This window comes from Myotis brandtii, unplaced genomic scaffold, assembly GCF_000412655.1.
Source record: "Myotis brandtii unplaced genomic scaffold, ASM41265v1 scaffold1373, whole genome shotgun sequence".
NCBI classification, from domain to species: domain Eukaryota; kingdom Metazoa; phylum Chordata; class Mammalia; order Chiroptera; family Vespertilionidae; genus Myotis; species Myotis brandtii.
In genome coordinates this window covers 197,881-216,257 of record NW_005354889.1, presented here as the reverse complement: position 1 = coordinate 216,257, position 18,377 = coordinate 197,881, and the positions used below count along the sequence as shown (strand labels likewise).

The following is an 18,377-nucleotide window of genomic DNA, read 5'->3' as shown; positions in this document are numbered from 1 at the left end:
CACCCACGCCAGAGGGCTCCCCCATCATCAAGAGGAAGCTGGGGGTGAGAGTGCAGGGGGGAGTGGGGGGGAAGGGTTGGGGGTTGGGAGAGGTGGAGTCAGGGGGGACTGGAGGGGAGAGAGACTCAGACACAGGGGTGCACAGAGAGAAACAGGAGAGAGGGGGGCGCGCACAGAGACAGAGAAATGGACTCGGAGGCGGAGGCCTGGAGAGAGGCTCCCGATGAAAAAAGGTGCTGTTTCTGGGAGAGACAAAGAAAACGATATCTGGAGTCACAGAGAGCGAGAGGCCCCGAGATGAAACTTGAGGGGAAACAGGACCAGAAATTAAAAACAGCCGAGATGGGGTCAGGGACACCGGAAGAGACCCTCAGAGACACAGATGGTTGTGGGGATCCTCAGGTCCTTGGTGCTATGAGCGCCCCTGGGTGTGGTTGTCAAGGGAATGGGAAAGGTGGGGCAAGAGCTGGAGCCCTACAAAGCTGAGTGAGGGGCCTTCGGCCAAAGCGCCCAGCCTCTACCATTGCCTCTCTCCTGACTGAGCCTGACCCTGGTGTTGGCCTGACCCTGCAGGGTGCTTGAGCAAGGTGTCCCGCCTCTCGGAGCCTCAGTTTCCCTCAGTAAAACGGGAGTCCTAATCCCTCTTACTTCTAGTGGGGGCATTGTGAAACTTAGATGGCCCCAAGGAAATGACCAGGAAGGGCCACAGAGGTGAGCAGGCAGGTCAGCACTGAGAGGCACTCAGGGATGGGGGCTCGAGACTCTGATGCTTTCCCTGCTGCCAGGTGGATGGAGAAGAAGAGGAGCTGCCTCCAGAACCAGAGCCAGAACCTGAGCCGGAGCCCGAGAAAGCTGAGTGAGTGGCCTTGGGGCCCAAAGGGCCCAGCCTCTATCATTGCCACCCTCCTGGGCTGAGAGCCTTTTGAGGTCAGGGCCCGAGCCAGGAGGCTGTCCTGGTTACCCTGTGTCCTCAGCATCTACCAGCCCAGGTCCAGAGGAGGGGCTCTGTGAAAGGGAGGAGAGAAATGAATGCTCCTCTTGTACCCCCAAGCCTTTGGGGGTATGGGCCTCTGCCCAGAACACCTTCCCGCGTGCTTCACCTCAGTCTTCCTCATCTTCTGAATTTTGGCTCAAGCCTACCTTGCCATCGCATGCCTAAGTTGAAGGAATGTCTCCTCGGGGCTCCCACAACCCTCTGAGCTTCCCTCGTGCCAGCCCCGACCGCACTGGGTTGCCACTGTCTGGTGACAAATCTGTACTCCATTGGACTGGAGGCCATGAGGACAGGGCCTGAGGTTGTCTCATCAGTACGTTCCCAATACTATCTCAACCTGGGCCAGGAATGGGGGTGGGCCCCCAGTACATGGCTTTGAATGAATGAATGAATGAATGAACGAACAAACGAATTGCCCAGGTACCTCCTTACTCTGTCCTGCCTTGCAGTGCTGAGAACGGGGAGAAGGAAGAAGTCCCCGAGCCTCCACCAGACCCCCCCAAGAAGACAGCACCTCCTCCACCCCATTCAAAGAAGGAGGACACCAAAGGTGGGGGCCTGGAATTCTGGGGAGAACTGGAAGTGCAGAGGGTGAAGTTCTTGGTAAGGATCCAACATGCTGCAACTTCCTCTTCACACCACCTCCCCATCCGCCTTGTTCTTGAGTGAAAGCCAGGCTGGGAAGAGGGCAGAGATGTCCCCAGTAGAGCCAGGACCTGAGCACAGGACAGCATTTTTAGGTGGTTCCCACTTGGCTCTTCTGCCTCACCCTGCTCATGATCCTTATTCCAACCTCCACCCCGTTGCTCATCTGGGGTCACCTGCTTAGGCATCCGACCGCCATTCTGGAGTTAAATCCTCTGTCTGGAGCTAAATCCCACCAAGGCTATGTTCTTCCTGCCATGGCCTGTTTCTTGGCTGCCAGCCTTCAGGTTGGAGCCATCACCCCAGCCCCAGCTACTCCTACCTCCTCTCCCAGGACCAGCCTGGCATCAGGGGCTAAGGGGCACATGCTGGACAGAGGTAGTTTAGTGAGGGTTTGTGGGAAGAATGAGGGATGGAGAGAATGGTGGAGAGAGAAAAAAGGGAGAGATGGAAGTAGGTGTGCTCTGCCTGAGGTAAAGCAGACAGGGTAACCTCACACAGGAAGCAGCAGTGGTAGGGAGCTCGACTGCCTGGTTCCAAATCCCACATCTCACTTCTTGGCTGTGACCTCGAGCAAGGCATCTCATCTCCCGGAGCCTGCGTTTCCTCATCTGTCGAGTGGGCATATCAGCAGTGCCCACTTCATAGGGTGTGGTGAGAATTAAATAAGTTCATGCAAATAAAGCTCTTAGCCCAGGTCTTGGTATACAGTAAGCACTCAAAAAATAAGACGTTGTGGGACCAAATATTGAGGACTCGGGTACTTGTGTTATGGGAAGAGGGTGGCCTGTGAGTTCTCTTTCTCTTTCTCTCTTCATCATAGAACTACCTCTCCCGGAACTTTTACACCCTGCGATTCCTTGCCCTCTTCTTGGCATTTGCCATCAACTTCATCTTGCTGTTTTATAAGGTGCTGGTCATGAGGGGCCAGGAGGATCTGGGCTGTGGGGTGGGAGGCTCAGCCCCTAACAAGTTCACAGGGTCACTGCAGTTCACCAGCGACAAGGTGTTGGGCCCGGGGTTCCCAGAAATGTTCAGGCTGGACACCTGGATCTTGGGACCCCACTGGGGGTGAGTGTGAGTGTGTGGGTCCATCTGGACAGGTGCCTGAATGCCTGTAGGAGTTAGAACAGGGAGCCAGTTTGGGGTCCCATGCTCAGCTCTACCATTTGTCTGTCCTGTGCCCCTAGCTGCAGGCCTTTGTCTCTGCAACACCCATTGATTCCGTTAAACTTCTTGGCTTTCACATAACCTAGAGAGAAATTTGTAGGAGGAAGAAATGGGAAGCTCATGGAATGGAAGGAAAGGGTTAAGAACCAGGCCTCCTGAAGGACAAAGGGATCCTCAGGGCCTTGCCAGGGATCTACATACCAGGACAGAGAGGCATCTAGCAGAGTGATCAGAGCATGGCTTCTGTCAGACTTTTATTTCAGAGAAGAAGGGAGAGAGAGATAGAAACATCGATGATGAGAGAGAATCATTGATTGGCTGCCTCTTGCATGCCCCACACTAGGGATCGAACCTACAACCCTGGCGGCATATGCCCGGACTGGGAATCAAACTGTGACCTCCTGGTTCACATTGAGCCACATAGGCAGCTTCTGTGAGAGTGAATCCTGGCTCTACCACTCACTAGTTGCATGACTTAGAACAGTACCTGGCATACAGAAACAACTGTGTAAATGTCAGCTACTACTAATTTTAGTATTAGTGTAAATATTAGTGGTCAGTCTCTTTAAGGCTCCCTTACCAAGATGATCCACTCTGTTTTATTCCTCCTGTCACTTGGTTCAGTAGTGAGATTCCCAGGACATAGTTTGATTTGCTAGCTAGGGTTCTGGGCCCACCCCTTGATCTTGATTGACAGTCCTTTCCCCTACTGTCTCTGACAGGGGCCCAATACAATCTCAGAAATGGAGGCTGTTTGTTTTGTTAGTGGGATCTGGTAATGGCAGACCAGGTGCCTGTGACTGACCTCTGCTCCCCTTCAGGTCTCAGACTCCCCGCCAGGGGAGGATGACTTGGAAGGCTCAGCAGCTGGGGACCTGGCAGGCACAGGGTCTGGTGGTGGCTCTGGCTGGGGCTCAGGAGTCGGTGAAGAAGCAGAGGGCGACGAGGATGAGAATATGGTGTATTACTTCCTGGAGGAGAGCACGGGCTACATGGAGCCTGCCCTGCGTTGCCTGAGCCTGCTGCACACACTGGTGGCCTTTCTCTGCATCATTGGCTACAACTGCCTCAAGGTGGGCCATGACCGTGTTCCTGAGCAGGGGCTTGTGTACTGAGGGGAAGGGGACACTGGCTGAGAGGACCTGGGGCAGGCTGTGGGATCTTACACTGTAGGTGGGACAGAGGGGTCCTAGTGTTGGGGTAAGGGCTGGGGGATGGGTACAGGATTGGGGTCTTCAAACTGGGAACTAATGCGGGTCATAGCTGAGAAGCCAGGTACTATGACTGTGTTAATTTCTGGATCAAGAGGCAGGTTTTTTAAATTTGGAATATTTTCTGTATGTTAGTCAGTTGGTGAAATAAGATCTGTGAGGTCTCAGTCATAACATGAGTGCTAGTGGGAATGTGGAGTCTGACATCAACTATGCCCCATAAGCAATGTTAGGAGAGTTTCAATTTGGATTCCATAAGATCTATTTTAATAAATATTGGCATTTTATAATTGGATGAACAGAGTTCTTTTGGCTTAGAACTTTTGCATATGCTGTCCCTCTGCCCTGGAATGCTTTGCCCCACTTCTACCTCCTTTGACCTGCCTCTGTTTTATTCATCCTTAAGATCTGAGTTCAGACCTCCCTCCCTTGGGAAGCCGCAGGCTGCATTGGGCACCACAACTGGGCTCTCCCATCTTTCTCCCGCCCCAGCCCTGACCCCTTTGCCCACGCTTCCCCATCACTACCCTGTTCACTCTGGTGTAGGGGCTCACACAGGCTCCAACCAGATCTCCTGGCACCTGCTGAGGCTGTGGTCTCCTGAGGTGCCTGACACCAGCCCCTTTGCCTCCCTGCACAATCTAGGTGCCCCTGGTAATCTTTAAGCGGGAGAAGGAGCTGGCCCGGAAGCTGGAATTTGACGGCCTCTACATCACTGAGCAGCCTGAGGACGACGATGTGAAGGGGCAGTGGGACCGACTGGTGCTTAACACGCCGTAAGGGCCCAGTCCCCACCTCCAGGTGGATGGGGCGAGCAGAGCTAGGTTTCTACTCCAGTCCTGGCCTCCTCAAAAGACCAGGGTTTCCGTCACTGCCAGCCTGACTCATTCTCCCCAAGCCTTGGTCTTCCTCTCTGTGATGCAGACACATTTCCTCTGCACTAAAGCACCTGTTGGTGACATATGGAGACTCCTGGGCCCTGGCCTTGGAGATGCTGGTTTAGGAAGTCTGGAGAGGAGCCCAGGAACTTGCATTTTAAACCCTGCCCCCATGTGGGATTCTCACCCAGGTGCCATGAGGGGGAAATGTGAAGTCATTTGGTTTTTAAACTGGGCTCAGAGAGGGACTGAGGGTGCATGAGGGGAATGTGCTGGAACTGTGGACTCCCAATGTGCACGCCAGCCTATTCCATTTCCCCCCAGATAGAGTCCCGTTTCACGTGCCTACATGGGGCTTGGGCGGGGGGGAAATGTCTCTAGAATAAGAACATCAGGTCGGATTTAGACCTTGGGTTGGCCACACCCTAGCTGGGAATTCTTGGTCAAGTCACTTAGCCTCTCTGTGCCTCAGTTTCTTCATTTGTAAAGTGGGGATAAATAATAACATTGACCTCAAAAAATCTTGTAACTACGAAATGAGTTAATATAGTTTCTGAGGCAGGGTGAGTTCTAGGTAAAGGTGGGAAGTTATTTTATTATGGGGTCCTGCCTAGTATGGGTGGTGTGAGGAGGGAGGGAAGCCACACCAATCACATCCTTCACTCTCAATGTCACCATCAAAGCCACATTCAAGTACACATGCTTAACAAAAAGACAGAGGAACACTTGTTTAAAATAGTATTTGCCCTCCCTAGCCCGTTTGGCTCAGCGGATAGAGCACTGGCATTCGGACCCAAGAGTTCTGGGTCCGATTCCAGTCAAGCCTGCCTTGGTTGTAGGCTCCAGGGCGCATGCAGGAGGCAACCAATTGATGTGTTTCTCTCATATTGATGTTTCTCTCTGTCTTTCCCTCTCTCTTCCATGCTCTCTAAAAAAAATCAATGGGAAAAATATCCTCGGGTGAGGATTAAATAAATTTTAAAAAACTCTTTAAAAAAAAGTATCTGCCCAAGACCTTGACTTCTAAATGCCATTTCCCACAAAAAGGAACCAAGCTCCTTGAAGAAGTGGCAGATTTCAGGGCTGGGACAGGTAAATGCACAATGAGCTTGGATTATCCTGTTGTGTCAGAGAGCAAGGATGTACTTGATGAAAAATGGTGCTGTGCTGAAAGGACTCTGCCACCAGCTAGAAGGAGCTCCCCTCGACATATTAGGGACAATTTGAGCATCAGTGAGAATAGGAAGTGCCATGAATTGAAACACATCAAGTAAGTCTAAACCCATGGATTCATGATATAGCTCCCTCCACCCACCACCACACACACACAAATGGTTATCTTTGTAGGATGCTAGGGCATCGATGTATGAATCAGAAAACTGGTCAATATAGGGCCAGAATCATCAAATAACATTACATAAAACGGTGTGAGAAAGCACACCACTCCTCCCCGGAGCTGGAGCAGGACCAGGTTGCTGGCTGGGAGTCCTCCCCACCTGAGTGCCGATAAGGGTTTTTTGTACATCTAGGCTCTGAATGCAGCTCCTGGCCTCACTTGGGCTCCACCAAAAGACACCAGTGGGGGTAATGGTTGGCCTGAGACAAACTTCAGGCCTGGGTCTTTAGAGCCGGACCCCAAGTGAGAGTGTGGGGTCCCCTGTAAGAAAAACATTGGGATTCCAAACCACCTTAGACTGGCTAGTGGCTCCTGTTCCCTCCTGCCCTCACACCTTGTGGTCTATCTCTCTTGACAGGTCTTTCCCCAGCAACTACTGGGACAAGTTTGTCAAGAGGAAGGTGAGATGGCGGGGGGAGAGGGGGAGGGCCGTGGCAGGGCCTTCCAGGCTGGGTCCCTTGCTGCCACCAGGCCATCCCAGCCCTATCAAGGACTTGCTCTGTATGTGACCTTGGACAAGGAGCACCTCAGTTTGCCCATTTGGAAATGAGCATGATAAGCACCCCTCCCTCTCACAAATGAGATGATGCAGGTAATGAGCATAGCATAGTGCCTGGCACAGAGTAAGTACTTCATAAATGTTACTTTCAAAGGAGGAACTGCTCTTAGGCATACAGACTCGAGCCAGATGCCTGCTTTTTCTACTCCTAGCTGTGTCAACCTTTCTGTGCCCCAGTTTCCCTCATATCCATAATGAGGTAACAATAGGGCCGACTCCATAGAATAGTTGTAAAGATTATATGACCTATGTGAGCAGTATCTGGCTGTGACCATCATTTATTCACTTAACAAGTGTTCATACTGCATACCAATGCTCACCTACTGCATACCAAAAACTATTTTAGAGACCTGGAATTCAGCAGTAAACACAACAGTAATTCTGATACTGCGGTTGGAAAGACATTTGATGGACACATGTATAGCATTCAGGTTGTGATAAGTGATATAGAAGGAAAAGGCAGAGAAGTGGTTGCTCTTTCGTGTAGGGTGGTCAGGAAAGGGCACCTAATAATAGGGATCTGAGAGAATGAGCCAAGTGGTAATCTGGGGGAAGAATCCCAGGCGGAGGGGACAGCAGTGCAAAGGCCCGAGGCAGGAGTGTGCCTGCGCATTTGAGGGCTGTGAGGAGGCTGGTATCTGCAGCAGAGTGAGGGAGTGAGTTGAGGAGATAAGTTTATAGATAATAAGGGGCCTAATTATATACAACTCCTTGCCTGCCTACCTACCTACCTAAAAATAAGAAATTATCCTAATTTAAAAAGCCCTGGCTGGTTTGGCTCAGTGGATAGAGCGTCGGCCTGTGGACTGAAAGGTCCCGGGTTCGATACTGGTCAAGGGCACATGCCTGGGTTGCAGGCTCAATCCCCAGTAGGGGGCGTGCAGGAGGCAGCCAGTCAATAATTCTCTCTCATCATTGATGTTTCCATCTCTCTCTCCCTCTCCCTTCCTCTCTGAAATCAATAAAAATATATTTAAAATAAAATAAAATACTGTATATCTTTTAAAAAATTATCCTAATTACTTTGGTTAATGAATCAACTGGCCTTTATTACTATTGGACCCTCCCCCTGAGGATACAAAGAAAACTCTGGCCCTTCTCCCTAGAAAAATGTACCCCCAATTTACCACACAAAGTTCTGAGTGTCCCCAGAACTCCCTATGCCAGCCAAGGCCCTCCCCCACTCCAACTGTGTCTGCATGGCCCCACATTCTTCTGTGCAGGTCCTGGACAAGCACGGGGACATCTATGGGCGGGAGCGAATCGCCGAACTGCTGGGCATGGATCTGGCCTCGCTGGAGATCACAGTCCACCATGAGCGCAAGCCTGAACCACCACCGGGGCTGCTTACCTGGTGAGCCTGGGATAGCACCACGCAGGCCTGGGGTATGCAGGGGGGTGGCCAGGGTCGGACCCTCAGGCACCTAGCCATCCCTCTTCTCTCCACCCTGCATAGGCTCATGTCCATTGACATCAAGTACCAGATCTGGAAGTTTGGGGTCATCTTTACAGACAATGTAAGGAGGGGCAGTAGCGGGGGAGGGACCTGCAGGAAAATGGCCCTAGTAGCATTGGGGGCTCCACCCCTAGGTATTCCTGGCCAGGGACCAACTCCTGAGCCCCTGGGCACCTCTGATCCTAGGATAACCTCTGACATTCCCAAGGCTCCTTGTCATCCAGAGGCTGTTTAATTTCCAGACTATATCCTTCTGCAGAGGGATCCCCAACTTTCCCCAGGATGGCTCCTCACCCAGAGTGCTCCTGAACCTCCAAGCGCCCCCCCCCCAGCTAGAGATGGCACCTGACCCCCAGAACACTCCCAACCCTCTTAAATGTCCCCAGGCCCCCTGGGTGTCCTGTTTCCCAGAGTGCCCCCCACGAATCCCTGCATGCTCCCTGACCCCTGATCCTGTGTGCCCGCAGTCTTTCCTGTACCTGGGCTGGTACATGGTGATGTCCCTCCTGGGACACTACAACAACTTCTTCTTTGCTGCCCACCTCCTGGATATTGCCATGGGAGTCAAGACACTGCGCACCATCCTCTCCTCCGTCACCCACAATGGGAAACAGGTGTGGAGAGACCTGACGGAGGCGTGTGAGCCTGGCAGGGACCAGTTTAGCAGTCTGTGTAGGGGTGGAGGAATGAGGGGCAAGGCTAGGCCACCAAGCCAGGGTGGGTGTGGGTAGTAGGACCCGGGGAGTGGGGCACATGGGCTGAACCTAAGTGAGAATGGGGAAGGCTGGGCATGGGGGAGAGGCAAGCCGAGCATGGCGCTGACCTGCCCCTGCCTGTCCCCAGTTGGTGATGACGGTCGGCCTGCTGGCAGTGGTGGTTTACCTGTACACTGTGGTGGCCTTCAACTTCTTCCGCAAGTTCTACAACAAGAGCGAGGATGAGGACGAGCCCGACATGAAGTGCGATGACATGATGACAGTAAGCCCCTCCCTCCAACGCTCTTGGGCCAGTGACTTAACCTTCCCTGACTTTTAGTTTTCCCCTCTGTAAAGGGGTTTAATAATAAAATGGGCCCTGCCTCGTAGATTCACTGTGAGGGTTCAGTGAGCTGATGCTTGTGAGGTACTTTGAATAGTACTGGGCACACAATCAATACTCAGTAGGTGTCAACCTCTGGTGTACTATTATTTGAGTTTTTATAACTTTTCTTATTGGAAAAGCACTCAGGCAAAGTGTTCCAAGCCATGTGATCGTGGGCAAGCTACTCAACCTCCCCATGCTCTGGGGTCCCCACCTGTCAAATGAGAATATACAGTAACAGTATCTACAGCCTAGGGTTGCTTTTAGGACTCAGTGGTGCTCTGTGACAATCGTAGATTTAAACATCTGAGAATAGTGCCTGGCATGTGATAAGGATTACATAAATGTTAGCTACTGCCATCGTTATCTATAATTAGAAGTTTCACCAAAGTACCAGCATGCCACCCATTTCTGTTTTCTCTCCTATTATAATAATGGTGGTTATAACCTAAATTGAGTTTAATCTACCAGAGGCATGGGACACAGTTGAAAGAATCATCTCAGGCTTTTATCTGAGATGTCCTATAATCTGGCGCCATGCTGTCAGGACACAGTCCAGCTCCTCAGCCTGACATTTGAGACCCCACCAGACCCGGTCTTGCCACTCATAGCCTTGTTCCCATCATAGTCACTGGCCTTAGCTTTTACCCAAGACAACTAGGTTCTCTCACTTCCTGGGGACACAGAAATAACAAGTGTGAAGTCTCTCCCAAGGTCTAGACAGATGATGTTCCCGGTTCTGCACAGAACCCTCTTGTGGCTTTCTAATGCCAGGTGGATGAAACCGAATCCTCTCGCTATGGCTTACAAAGCCAGGGAAAAGCTAGTGTTGCCTGAGTCTAACCAGTCTTTCTTGCCTTTTGCTCTCTGGCTGCCTGGTCCTTCTTTCACTTCCCCTAAGACCATGTGTTTTCTCCCAACCCAAGCTTTTTGCTTCTGATGTTCTCTCTGCCTCCCACCCTGGCCCTGTGTGCACACACACCTCTTCACTTAACACCTATTTTTTCCACTTAAATGCTGCCTCCTACAGGAAGCCCTCCCTGACCATTGATTGAGCCTCATCTCTCTCCCTGCTCTTGCTCACGGGATCTCTATTTTCTAGCCTCACTGAACAGTCACTCTTTCAGTTCCTCACAGGAGCAAAATATATTTTCTCCCCCAGTGGTGACGTAGCACATGTGGTTTTCTCTGCCTGGAACACTGTCTCCCACCTAACACCTGCTTCACGTCCCAGCTCACATACGCCCCTCTTCCAGGCGGCTGCACCTGCTCACCCAGGCTTTCAAGTTTCAAAGCTTCCTGTGCTTCCCCATCTCCTCCGGTCACACTGTGTCTCCCTCATCCCAGCCCCGACTCCTCTTCCTGTGCTTCCCCGTCATAGCCCAGACCATTTCTTGGCTGTCACTATCTGGTGGCATGTTTGTGAGCCCTGTGAGGGCAGAGTCCAGGGTTGTCTCAGTCATTGCCATGACTCCTGCCCCACTGGCCCAGGGCCATGTAGGTACTCGGTGAATGCTGAATGATCAAATGTGTGACCAATATGCTTCTCACCCTCTCCCTGCAGTGTTACTTGTTTCACATGTATGTGGGTGTCCGAGCTGGTGGGGGCATTGGGGATGAGATTGAGGACCCAGCCGGTGATGAATACGAGCTGTACCGAGTGGTCTTCGACATCACCTTCTTCTTCTTTGTCATCGTCATCCTGCTGGCCATCATCCAGGGTCAGTGCTGGTAGGGGTTGTGGGAGTGGGGCCCGGTGCCTAAAGGCAGACTAGCTCCTTTGAGTGCCCAGCCCAGAGTCCATCTGCTTGGGTCCGTGTCCTGGCTCTGCCTCTCCTTACTGTCAGATTAGGGGCAAGTCACCTCTCTGGACATCGGTTTCTCCATTTGTAAAATGGAGATATTAATGATAAGACGCTCATGTTGTTGTGAGAATTAAGTCAATTCATAGGTGTTAAGTGTCTGGCTCATAAGTGCTCAATAAACACTAGGTGTTAGTATTTTTAGGAAGCAGGGTGAGATTAGGGAGACGGGAGATGGGTGATTCAGAGGTGGGTAGCCAGAACTGGGTCAGAGGTTGGGCACTGACTTGCGCCCTGCCTTCCAGGTCTGATCATTGATGCTTTTGGTGAGCTCCGAGACCAGCAAGAACAAGTGAAGGAAGATATGGAGGTAGGTCTTGTCTGGGGGCGACCCAAAGGGATTATAGGACCCTGGAGAGTTGATTGGGCCTCGACTCTGTCTTTCACCACCCACAGACCAAGTGCTTCATCTGTGGCATTGGCAGTGATTACTTTGATACCACACCCCATGGGTTTGAGACTCACACGCTAGAGGAGCACAACCTGGCCAATTACATGTGAGTGTGGGCCCACTGGCCAATGAGAAGGATGGGGCGTGGTCACTGACTGTCAGGGGTGGGATACTGGCCTTGACCAGTTAGGGAAGTGGGTATGGTGTCCATGTGAGTGGATTCCCAGCCAGCTAATCAGGAGAAGGTAAGGATGCGCCTGACCTGTCTACTGCTGCACTCCCGTCCCCAGGTTTTTCCTGATGTACCTGATAAACAAGGATGAGACAGAACACACAGGTCAGGTAAGGGGGTGTTAATGGCAGGACATGGAGAGTTTTAATATAAAATCAATCAGCAGGTATCAGTAAAAAGCTCTTATCAATATATCAAGTGTTTGAAGATGTGATCAACCTACTCTTCCCTATCCCCCAACCCTAGGAATCCTACGTGTGGAAGATGTACCAAGAGAGATGCTGGGATTTCTTCCCAGCTGGCGATTGTTTCCGCAAGCAGTATGAGGACCAGCTTAACTGAGTCACCCCCAGCTGGCCCTTCACCCCCGCCTCAAGTGCCTTACTCTCACAGCAAGCCCCTTAGCCCACAGGCTCCTCCCCACAAGGCCCCTGGGGGGAGGGTAACCATGTACTGGAGAAATAAAATCTCTGCTACACCCCTGACATTCTTGTGCTGGATTGTTGACATTGGGAAGGGGGCATCCAGAAATTCTGTCCTCCCACAATCCCAGAAAAACAAGATGACAGCAGAGGCTGAAGTCATGTTTATTGGGGTAAAGGAGCATGTCATGACCACTAATGAGTGTCTGTTGGGAAGGAGGGTGCAGGGAATGGTTCCTAACACCCCCAGGGACTCATTCCTGAATGTAGAGGTTGCTGGGAGCAGTAGGATCATCTGCTGGGCGTGTCTCCACCACCACAGGCCTGGGGAAGAGAGAAGTCAGTTCAGGCATTTGTTTTGTTTTTTTGTGTTGTTGTTATTTTAATTCTCACCCGAGGATATTTTTCCATTGATTTTTTTTTTTTTAGAGAGAGTGGAAGAGAGAGGGAAAGACAGAGAGAAATACTGATTTGAGAGAAACACATCGATTGGCTGCCTTCTGCACGTGCCCGACGAGGGCCTGGGCTCGGGAGTAGCCTGCAACTGAGATATATGCCCTTGACCAGAATTGAACCTGGGACCCTTTGGTCTGCAAGCCGATGCTCTATCCATTGAGCCAAACCGGCATTTGTTCATTCATTCATTCATTCATTCACAGAGAAATTAATAGAGGCTGTGCCTGCATAATGATGGCCGGTAGCAGTGAATGAGCAGACATGGTCCCTGAACTCGGGGAGCTTAATTTAGAGCAGGAGACCAACATGAATCAGGGAATTACATGAGTGCAAAGAAGCATGGCACACAGCAGGGATACCTAGCCCCAGGGGTCAGCCAAGGTGCCTCCAAAGAATGGATAGGGGATCCTATCCAAAGCTTAGGAGGGAACTTGGTGAAAAGACAGGGAAGAGTGTTCTGGAGAGAGAGCCTGTGCAAAGGCCTTGAGGTGGAGAGGGCCTGGGGGTTGACTGCAGAAGTCATGGTCTTGTGGGCTGTGGCCAGAACTGGGTATTTATCTTGAAGCCACAGGAGGGTTTTATTTTTTATTTTATTTTTTAAAATATATTTTTATTGATTTCAGAGAGGAAGGGAGAGGGAGAGAGAAATAGAAACATCAATGATGAGAGAATCACTGATCTGCCTCCTGCACACCCACCACTGGGGACCGAGCCCACAACCCGAGTATGTGCCTTTGACTAGAATTGAACCTGGGACCTTTCAGTCCACAGGCCGACGCTCTATCCACTGAGCCAAAGTGGCTAGGGTGCCACAGGAGGGTTTTAGACAGGTGGAGTGACAAATTCATGTTTGGAAATTAAAAGACCCCTCAGGCATGTCAAAAAGGTCACAGAAGATCTTTGAAGAGGCTCTCACTGGCTAAATCTGGGAGTATTTGTACCTTAAAATAAATGATAATCTCTATATATAAAAGCCTAAGTGACCGAATGACCGAACGACCAGTCAACCAGTCACTATGATGCACACTGACCACCAGGGGGCAGACGCTCAACATAGGAGCTGCCCCCTGGTGGTCAGTGCATTCCCACAGCCAACCTCCCATGGCCGGCCAACCTCCCACGTCCCTCTCCGGCCCTGATCGTGCACTGGTGGGGTCCTTCGGCCTGGCCTGTGCCCTCTCGCAATCCGAGACTCCTCAGGGGATGTTGGAGAGCTGGTTTCAGCCTGATCCTACAGGCCAGGCCGAGGGACCCCACTGGTGCACGAATTTGTGCACCAGGCCTCTAGTCCATAGAATAAAATGGAAATCCATGAGACTATGCTGAAATACATACAAACATACACATAAAAAGTGGAGAAGGGACAGCTTTTCCCTACAGTAGAATTCCAACTAATAAGTATAGAAGGAATCTCCTAGCCAGTGTGGCTCAGTTAGTTGTCCCATGCACCTAAAGGTTGCCAGTTGGATTGCTGGTCAAGGCATGTGCCTGGGTTTCTGGCTCAATTCCCAGGAGTGTGCTTATAGGAGACAACCAATCCATGTATTGCTCTCACATTGATGTTTCTCTCTCTCTCCCTCTCTCTCTCTCTCTCAAAAAAAATCAATTAAAAAATCTTTAAAAAAAATAAATGTAGACGGAATGATAGAAATAGAAAAATCACCATTTAGTAACCATCCTAATAACATATTCAGGCAAAAATCATCTATAGTCCTGCCCGGGTAGCTCAGTTGGTTAGAGTGTCATCCTGGTATGCCAAGGTTGAGGGTTCAATCTCTGGTCAGGGCACATATAAGAAGCAATCAATGGCCCAGCTGTGGTGGCTCAGTGGTTGAGCATCGACCTATGAACCAAAAGGTCATGGTTCAATTCCTGGTCAGGGCACATGCCTGGGTTGCAGGCTCAATCCTCAGTGGGGGACATGCAGGAGGCAGCCAATCAATGATTCTCTCCCATCATTAATGTTTCTTTCGCTCCTTCTCCCTTCCTCTCTGAAATAAATTTAAAAAATATTTTTTTTTAAAAAAAGAGGCAACCAATGAATGCACAAGTGGAACAACAAATCGCTGTCTCTCTCTTCCTCTAAAATCAATAAATAAAACTTTAAAAAAATCAATAGCTGCTAAAACTAGTCGATGAAAGTCTTAATAAGAGTATATTTACAGTCTCAACACATCACCCAAAAAGATAAAGTAGTCTCTCCTCCTCCCATCCACAGTTTTGCTTTCCAAGGTCTGTTACCCGAGGTCAACAGCAGTCCAAAAAAATTAAATGGAAAATTCCAGAAATAAACAATTCATATGTTTTAAATTGCATGTTGTTCTAAGTAGCATGATTTAATCTGGTGCTGTACCACTCTGTCCTACCCAAAGTGGGTCATCTCTCTCTGTCTAGCTTACCCAAGTTGTATTTGCTAGCCTGCCATCAGTCACTTAGCCATCTCAGTTATCAGATCGACTGTTTTGGTATCTCAGTGCTTAAGATCAAAGAACCCTTACAGTAGCTTAATGCTACATCACAATGCTTACATCATTCACCTCACTTCTTCTCATCACATAGGCATTGTATCATCTCATATCATCATGAGAAAAAGGCTGAGTACAGTACAAGATATTTTGAGAGAGACCACATTCACATTATTTTTATTATTCTATATTATGGTAATTGTTCTAGTTTATTAATTATTGTTATCTCTTACTGTGCCTAATTTATAAATTAAACTTTGTTATAGGAATGTGTGTATAGGAAAAAACATAATACATATAGGGCTCAGTACATATCCACAGTTTCAGGACTGAGGGTCTTGGAACATATCCCCACAGGTAATGGGGTGGGGGGGACTTCTGTACTTATTAACAGAAAGGGAAAAAAAGAGTAACTTGCCCTGACCGGTTTGGCTCAGTGGATAGAGCATCGGCCTGCGGACTGGAGGGTCCCAGGGCCGATTCCGGTCAAGGGCATGTACCTTGGTTGCGGGCACATCCCCAGTAGGGGGCGTGCAGGAGGCAGCTGATTGATGTTTCTAACTCTCTATCCCTCTCCTTTCCTCTGTGAAAAATCAATAAAATATATATATTTTTTAAAAAAGAGTAACTTGATAGTGGAAAAATGTGGCTGACTGCACACCTTAACCAAATGATCAAAGATAACATCATCAGTCATAAGACAAACTGACATGTGCATCCTGATATGATGCCGTGAGACAGGCACACCATCAGTTCAGTGATATTGAGGGACATTCTGTAAAACAATTTTCCTGCACTCTTTTCAAAAGCATCAAGATCATGAAAAACAAAGGAAGTCTGAAGAACTAACTGTTCCAGGCTAAAGACTAAAGAAACATGATTCCTGCCCTGTCCAGTGTTCTCAGTGGTTAGAGCGTCAGCCTGAGTCCCGGAGGCTCACAGATTTGACTCTGGATCCTTGAAGGGCACATACCTGGGTTTCAGGTTCAATCCCAGACCCCCTTGGACATGTGCTGGAGGCAACCAATCTATGTGTCTCTCTGACATCGATGTTTGTTTCTCTCTCTCCCTCCCTCTGTCCCTTCCACTCTATAAAAAATCTCTGGGGCCCTAGCTGGTGTTGCTCAGTGTATAGAGCGTCAGCCTGCGGACTGAAGGGTCCTGGGTTCAATTCTGATCAAGGGCACAGCCTGGGTTGCGGCGGTCCCCAGCAGTAGGGGGCGTGCAGGAGGCAGCCAATCCATGATTCTCTCTCCTCACTGATGTTTCTATCTTTCTCTCCCTCTCTGAAATCAATAAAAATATATATATTTTTAAAAATCTATGGGGAAAATATCCTCAGGTGAGGATTAAAAAAAAAAAAAAGAAAAGAAAAGAAAAGAAAAGAAAGAAGACTCCTAAATAATGCAACTCATCACCCTGGATTGTATTCGGGACACCCCCCCCCAATAGTATTATTTTTTGGTTATTAGGAATATCACTGGTACAACTAGTGAGACTTTAATGGGTGTGTGGATTAGAAGGTAGTGATGTCTCCATATTTTCTTGATTTTGAAGGCTGCATTGTGGTTTGTCAGAGCAGGTCCTTGCTTGATTTAGTAAACACACACTAAAGAATTTATGGGTAAATAGGCACCACTTCTGCAAGTTACACCCTCATAGTCAGGAAAAAATTAATGGACTATTGGGGGAAAGAGATGGAAACAGGGACCAGGGGAGAGAATGTCTAGGCCAAAGATTCAGGTGGCTAGGAACACCTCAGGATGCCCTCTCCACATCAGAAGCTCCCCTCCCGGGTCCCCTAACCCCTTCCCCAAGTCCATACCTGGGGGAGCCAAGCAGACGGAAGGTGAGGGTGGGGTCTCTCAGCTCCTGAAGCAGCTGGGGGAGAAGATGTGTGTCAGTATCTAGAATACTCCTCCCTCTCCCTTAAAGAAAACAGGAGGGAGTTCTCTGAACTCCCAGCCTCAGATCCACAAATAATCATTCTTGCTAATATCACTCACCAGTTGTGTGACCTCAAGCAAGTTACTTAACCTCTCTGTGCCTTAGATTACTAACCTGTGAAATCACAGTACCTACCTGATAAGTGATCACGAAGATTAAATAAAACACAAACATGTATGGGCAGGTTCTGACACATAGTGGTCTATGAGCTAAGCACCATTTTTGCCCCATCTTCCAGATGAGGAAAGGCACAGGAAGGTTAAGTCATTTGCCTAAGGTGGCTCAGCTCGATTCCAACCCAGGCAGTCTGGTCCATACTCCTAACCACCCATATATCTCCATAGTGACCCCTATTTTATAGTTGGGACGCTGAGGCTAAGAGAGAAGCAAAGTCCTTTGCACAAGGTCACACGTGGCCTGGGATGAGCTCTGGACACAGAGACCCTGGGGTAGAGCCGGGAACCAGTCTGAGCTGAGATGGAGGGCGCTTCTCCTCAGGACTGCACACCTGACTCGGATCCCCTGGTCCATCTCGTGAGTGAGGTGAGCGAGAGAGGAGGTAAGGCTGTAGGGCTTGCGATGGAGAGCTTACCTGGTCAGAGCCCAGAGCCCACACCTGCACTCCGTGCTTCCAGAAGGCCTGGAGCCGCCCTCCGACCATCGCTGGGAGGAAAGAGTGCCTGTTACCCTTGGGTATCACTTGAGCCTCCACGCTGGGCCCCGGACTTCCCAACCTCCACGTACCCACAGCCTCCACAGCTTCCGTCATGGGGATCTCCGGGGTTCGCAGCCCCCTGACTGGGGCTCCCTCTGGAGTCACCAGCTTCAGGGACCCTAGAAGGGAGTAAAAAGGGAGCTTTAAGGGCGGGGCGTGGAAGGCTGCTTACCGAGGAACTGGACAGTAGTTCAGTGTGAGGAGCAAACAAGACGGGGGCCAGCAGAAAGGGGCGCCCTTACCGTCCATCAACACCATAACTTTGTCTTCCTCCACCTGGGTCACCTGGACTGGTCCCTTGTGCTCTGTCGGAGAGGGGGAGGTTCGCGGGCCCATTCCGCGGCACCCGCCTCTCCTTAGACCCGCTCGGTTCCCACACAAGCAGACTAAACCCGCTCCAGAGCGGCCCGGCCCGGTCCTCCTTCTCCCCGCGGCGTCTACCGCCTTCCTCCCGCCCCGCTCCCCGCTCCCCGCCGGCTCCGTCCCCAGCCCAGCCGG

General features: G+C 50.2%; 2 protein-coding genes across 2 annotated transcripts in view; one reads left to right on the top strand and one right to left on the bottom strand.

The window, feature by feature from the left end:
* Positions 1 to 12,359, top strand: part of RYR1 (ryanodine receptor 1 (skeletal)) — a 132,748-nt gene extending 120,389 nt beyond the window's left edge. The window contains 16 exon segments of the mRNA XM_014535087.1: positions 1 to 44; positions 786 to 856; positions 1,444 to 1,597; positions 2,463 to 2,549; positions 3,631 to 3,882; positions 4,666 to 4,796; positions 6,653 to 6,695; positions 8,077 to 8,207; positions 8,310 to 8,370; positions 8,777 to 8,923; positions 9,153 to 9,287; positions 10,954 to 11,110; positions 11,497 to 11,561; positions 11,648 to 11,748; positions 11,933 to 11,984; positions 12,121 to 12,359. Coding sequence (XP_014390573.1) covers positions 1 to 44; positions 786 to 856; positions 1,444 to 1,597; positions 2,463 to 2,549; positions 3,631 to 3,882; positions 4,666 to 4,796; positions 6,653 to 6,695; positions 8,077 to 8,207; positions 8,310 to 8,370; positions 8,777 to 8,923; positions 9,153 to 9,287; positions 10,954 to 11,110; positions 11,497 to 11,561; positions 11,648 to 11,748; positions 11,933 to 11,984; positions 12,121 to 12,216 — 1,727 coding nt within the window. The 3' untranslated portion in view covers positions 12,217 to 12,359.
* Positions 12,360 to 12,442: 83 nt separating this feature from the next.
* MAP4K1 (mitogen-activated protein kinase kinase kinase kinase 1) overlaps positions 12,443 to 18,377 on the bottom strand; it is an 18,604-nt gene continuing 12,669 nt past the window's right edge. Inside the window, exons 26-30 of the mRNA XM_014535086.1 lie at positions 18,122 to 18,356; positions 17,909 to 17,998; positions 17,757 to 17,827; positions 17,043 to 17,098; positions 12,443 to 12,620 (exon numbers count right to left, since the gene is read on the bottom strand). Of these exons, the coding sequence (XP_014390572.1) occupies positions 12,551 to 12,620; positions 17,043 to 17,098; positions 17,757 to 17,827; positions 17,909 to 17,998; positions 18,122 to 18,356 (522 nt within the window). The 3' untranslated portion in view covers positions 12,443 to 12,550. The remainder of the gene's footprint in view (positions 12,621 to 17,042; positions 17,099 to 17,756; positions 17,828 to 17,908; positions 17,999 to 18,121; positions 18,357 to 18,377) is intronic.